Below are 5063 nucleotides of genomic sequence, written 5' to 3'. Positions count from 1 at the left end.
TGTTACAACTACACTTCCATGGCTGCTTGTGGCTCCTGAGGAACTTTGATTTGTGGTACCAGTTTGTGTTAGACTGTTAGAATTTTGGCATTTTGTCAACCACCCATCAGCAGGTTAAAGTGGTCAAGGAATTATAATGCTTATGAAAATATGTATGTGCTACAAAGCAACTAAATTAGGATAAGTAGACATCAGACCTGGCATTAATCTAAATACATGTTTAGCATCTAAGTAAACAACGTGCCTAGCTTCTATCTAACTAACACTAGAGTCGACCTAAATAGTAACAACCAGGAACTTAAGTGCAGAGGCAAAGAAAAATAAGTATGGTAGCGCTGTAGGAGATGAAGTGGAGTCTGAAGCGATGAGTTTTCAGACTGCAGCGGAAGATGGGGAGTGACTCAGTCCTAACTGACAGAGGGAGGTCATTCCAAAGCTTGGGAGGCAGGAGGGAGAAATGTCTAGGCCGCCGGGAGTGTTGGCCACATTATTGTAGCAGAAACCAGGAGCCAGTGGAGTGAGCACAAATGTGGAGAGACATGAACATTTTGGGAGGCTGAAGACCAGGCGTGCTGTTGTGAAAAGAGGCTGTCTGATACATTTTTCATATACCATTAAAGCCTGATTTATACTTTGTTGTACAACAGTGTCACGTGCCGACACCATTGCAGATAGAGCATAAATTAGGCTAAGACTTGTGTCTGTAAACTTATAGACTATAAATTGATGTATCATGAGTATTTATAGGACACTCCCCATTAATTTTCTCTCTCCTTTATCACTCTGTACCATCACATTGCTTTGGTGTATTCGAAGATAAACTGCATAGAGTCTATTGTGTATTTCGAGGTCAATATACAGTATACAGTTTGTATGTAGGCCTACAGTATCAGTGTATATGCTGTTATGCTGTGCTTACCTGTCTCAAACACCAATAAGTTACTACAACATGCAAAATGAAAATGGCAAATAAACATCTTGTGACTGGTTCTCTGAGGTATCTTTGACAGATCACTTGTTTGTCAAGCCAGATTGTTTTAACCAGTGAACTGAGCAGTGAAACTGTTGAGTACAAGATACATTTTGCACACACAAGGTTTTTTGTCTGACATAATCAGCACGGTTTCATACGTTTGAGTACACTGCATATAGTGTAGTTTAGAAGAAATTTGGGACACTAGCACTAACTCAGTTAAATAAATATATCAATATGTCAAATGAATATCAGTGTTGGGCATTCCCTATTTCAAATAAATAAATAAATAAAATAAAATAGATGGAATAGGAAGAAAAGAGAAAACACTTGCACCACGGCAATCACTCACAAAACATATCTCTCAATTTAATTCAAAGCCATGATAGAGATAAACAAAATATGTATTTGAAGTTTACATCTTTAGAACTAATACTCAAAACAAAACAAAAAACTACCAGCAATATGATTTATAAAGCATAGTTTCTGCATGACTTTATGAAAAAATATGACAAGTCTGGGGATCATTTGTTGCATATACAGTAACACATCCCTCACTCCTTCCAAAACTCAACCGCCATCCAATGTGCAAATCATTTGCTCTCTGGGATCTCAGCAGCAAAGACTGGAGTAAACTTAAAACTGTGTTGATAACCTACAAGCTCCTGTCTTCTGAAAAGTCTGTCTCAATATGTCTCCTTGGGAGCGCAGACCGTGAAATCTGCTCAGATGGCCTGCATTGGTATTGTAGAGTCCAAGATTGTCGTTTGGGGATCTTGCAAGCTAGCAGCGAAAATTCTTTATGTGCCCCCCCCACCCCCCAACCCCACCTATATTCACTGCAGTCCCCCCTACCCCACCCCACCACACACACAACACACACACACTCACACACACACACACACACACACACGCACACGCACACGCACACGCACACACACACACACACACACACACACACACACAGCGCGCGCACGCGCACGCACACCTCTCTCCGCCTTTGCCTTGGGCCTGTCAGGTTAGGTTCTGAGACAGAATGGAGAAGGAGAGAGGGGGCAATACCACTGGCATGCCTCAGCTTTGATTAAAGGAAATGGTTACATCACCCCGTCTCCAAGAGAAACAAGCCATTCGCTCTGCGCAGATGGCCCCGTCCAATGGTCAGGGAGCTTTACGAGGGGCAGGCAGACAGGTGTGCACGCTGCTGACCGTATGGAACACAGACAGAACGGAGGGCCCGTGCCAAACAGTGACACTGTTGCTGCTGTTGTATATGTTACATAGCAACAATGAAGCTTGTGGTCTTTCTGTTCTATTCCCCTTGGAACCTGTGTTCTCTCCGCCGAACGCTAATCCTTCCCGACAGGGGGGGTCTTAAACCTTTGGGTTTGGGGGCCCAAAACGGGAAGTGGGGGGTGTGTTTCTGGAGTGTCAAACTATCACAAATGCACAATTATGCATTAATATGCCTGTCTCCCCTGTACGGGGAGTATAGTTAAATGAGAAGTTGTAAGCATCTTTGAAAATGCCAACATCAATTCTTTGTGGCAAATTCCTGTTGATGTTCAGCAATGCTATACACTATAAAGCAAACATTTGTTGCTAAACATTTTTAACATGATGTAAAGTTTACAGTATGTTAAAAGAAAAAAGTTAATCAACACATTTTCTTCAACATTACAATCACCCACAAAAACCTCAGTTGTTGTTTAACTAGAGAATGAACCACTTGAGCTATCCTTACCCTCACTTAGCAATGAAAATGGCGTTCTAGAGAACATGGGGTTTGGACATAATCACATAAATCAACTTTAACACAGGCAGGGCAGTCTTGGGTGAAATAGTGATTTGGCATCGGAGAAAAGTACAAATTCCTTTGATGGTTTAGTCTAGAGCGCCCTGGGTGGGGGTTGGGGGGGCTGTGTGGGTTAAGGTTTCGGACCGACAGCATATTGGAGAAGGTTACGTAGTACCAGTAACAGCTCAATCAATCAGACATTTGTTATTAGAGGCTAGTAGCTCATACCGTTTTCCCACGTTTGGAGCAGGTCAGATAAGCACTTAATCACTGGCTTGTATTTATACAACCAAAATTCTCTGCATGCTTTATTTGGAGGGGGGGGGGGTTAAGAGTCCTTGGATCAAACAATTACTGCTCATCGCGCGCCTGAATGGATCAGGCAACTCTACAGTGCAGTTTCCCTCCAGAGCAGTGTTTCAGGTGGGAAAGGTGCCTTGCTCAACGGCACAATGGAAAAACAAGTGCTTAAAAAGGGCATTTTGGGGCATCATTTGACTAGTTTCAAATAATATTTCTACACAAAACATTTTTACACAAATGCGGCGATACTACACACAATTTTGATTCTGAAGTGGAAAAGAGCACTGTACCAGGCAATAGAATTCTGTTAAAAGATGGAATCTGTCTCCAGTCTATAAAAAGAAGAATATTTCATTCAAAAGTGTCTATACTGTCTTTTGATATAGTTTGGCCTTTTCCTCAATTGCATAGAAAACTCAAACATCCTCATCACTTATATGCATTTTTCAGATATAGGTTATAAATCAACCAAGAGTGGAGGAGGGAATTTTTAAGAACGCATTGTCTCTCCCATGATCTCCTGACAGGTCTGTCTCTGTTTCCTGTATAACAGTGCACAGCAATCTTTGGTATGTAGTCTTTAGTCCACTTACGTAACAGACCAGATAAATGTTTGGTTACTTGCTTAAGAGTGGGAAGTCTTTGGTTTGGTCCTCGTCAAAGTCAGAAGAAGTGAAGTCTCTTCTACTATTTTTTGCAGTCTTCATATTTTCCTCAGTGATTGTGTCTACATCTGTCTGTCTTTAAACAGGCAGCAATATTATCTCTTCCCTCATATCCCTCTTTCTTGTTGCTCTCTATCCCCTTTCTTACTCCTCATCTCTCTCTCTCTCTCTCTCTCTCTCTCTCTCTCTCTCTCTCTCTCTCTCTCTCTCTCTCTCCATTCACCTCATCATCTCTATGTTGCTATCCCCTCCCTTCTCTCTGTCTTTAGGCCGATCCTTCTCCCCATCATTTGTCCCTCCTGCCTTTCTGTGTCTCGCCCCTGCTTTCCCTACTCTCTCTCTTCCTTCATCTAATCCTCTCGGTCCCCCTCTCCGCCGCTACCTGCAACCGCAGGACTCAACCACCATGTCCTCATACTGCTTGTACACCACATTATTGGCCGAGTCGATGTAGAGGATGCTGATCGGGCTGAGTCGTGTCGGGACGCAGCAGGTGGGCGGGGATGAGTCTGGGTCCATAGAGTTCATGAGGGTCTGGATGATGGCATGGTTGGTGGGCTCCAGGTGCGAGCGGATCGGGAAGTCACAGGCTCCGTCGCAGTGGAAGGCCTCGTACTCTAGCGGTGCAATGATCCAGTCATCCCAGCCCATCTCCTTGAAGTTGACGTGGAGCGCTCGGCGGTGGCACCGCAGCCTGGACTGCAGCTTCACCCCTTGCTGGTGTGGCGGGGGCATAAGGGAGTGCTGTTGCTGGGGTTGTTGCTGCTGCGGCTGCTGCTGGGACGGAAGTTTCTTGACCCTCGCCGCCGGGGCCCGCCGCATGCGCCTCTGCGTGAACAGGTACTCGTAGACGGTCTTGTTGTCGTGGCCCGAGCGCGCCTTGATCTCGTTGTAGAACAGGTCGCGCTTCTTGGTGCGGCCGAACACCAGCAGGAAGGCCTTCTCCTTGTTGGGACGTCCGGGACGGGAGAAGCCCATCGCCCGCAGATCCACGGGGCGAGGCGAGGATGACCCCCCACGCTGATGATGCTGCTCCACAGCTTCCAGCTCAAAGCACAGCTGCTGGGAACGCTGGCTCCTCAGGCCCTTCAAGACCTTCCAGATGTCAAACACCTCCCACTTGCTGCCGATTCTTCCTCCGCTTACGTCCTCCAAGGGTCTCATCTGGAGGAGAGCTGGCTTCTGTTTACCTGAAGCACAGGCGTACAGCTTCAGGCAGGGCGAAAGGCCTCCGCCACAGCCACCACCACCGCCACCCCCGCCGGCCACGGATGCTCCCTGGGCTGAGCTGGAAGCTCTGCGGGGATCAGACAGGCGCTTCCTC

The 5063-nt window shown here is 46.0% G+C and overlaps 1 protein-coding gene across 1 annotated transcript in view; it reads right to left on the bottom strand.

Annotated features, from left to right (window-relative positions):
• Positions 1-1952: 1952 nt before the first annotated feature.
• Positions 1953-5063, bottom strand: part of gdf5 (growth differentiation factor 5) — a 14051-nt gene continuing 10940 nt past the window's right edge. The window contains exon 2 of the mRNA XM_080424379.1: positions 1953-5063. This exon is cut by the window's right edge and continues 97 nt beyond it. Coding sequence (XP_080280505.1) covers positions 4118-5063 — 946 coding nt within the window. The 3' untranslated portion in view covers positions 1953-4117.

The sequence above is a fragment of the Gymnoscopelus braueri genome, assembly GCF_963280865.1.
Source record: "Gymnoscopelus braueri genome assembly, chromosome: 3".
NCBI lineage: Eukaryota > Metazoa > Chordata > Actinopteri > Myctophiformes > Myctophidae > Gymnoscopelus > Gymnoscopelus braueri.
The sequence above is the reverse complement of the archived record's forward strand: the minus strand, read 5'-3'. Positions and strand labels throughout refer to the sequence as shown.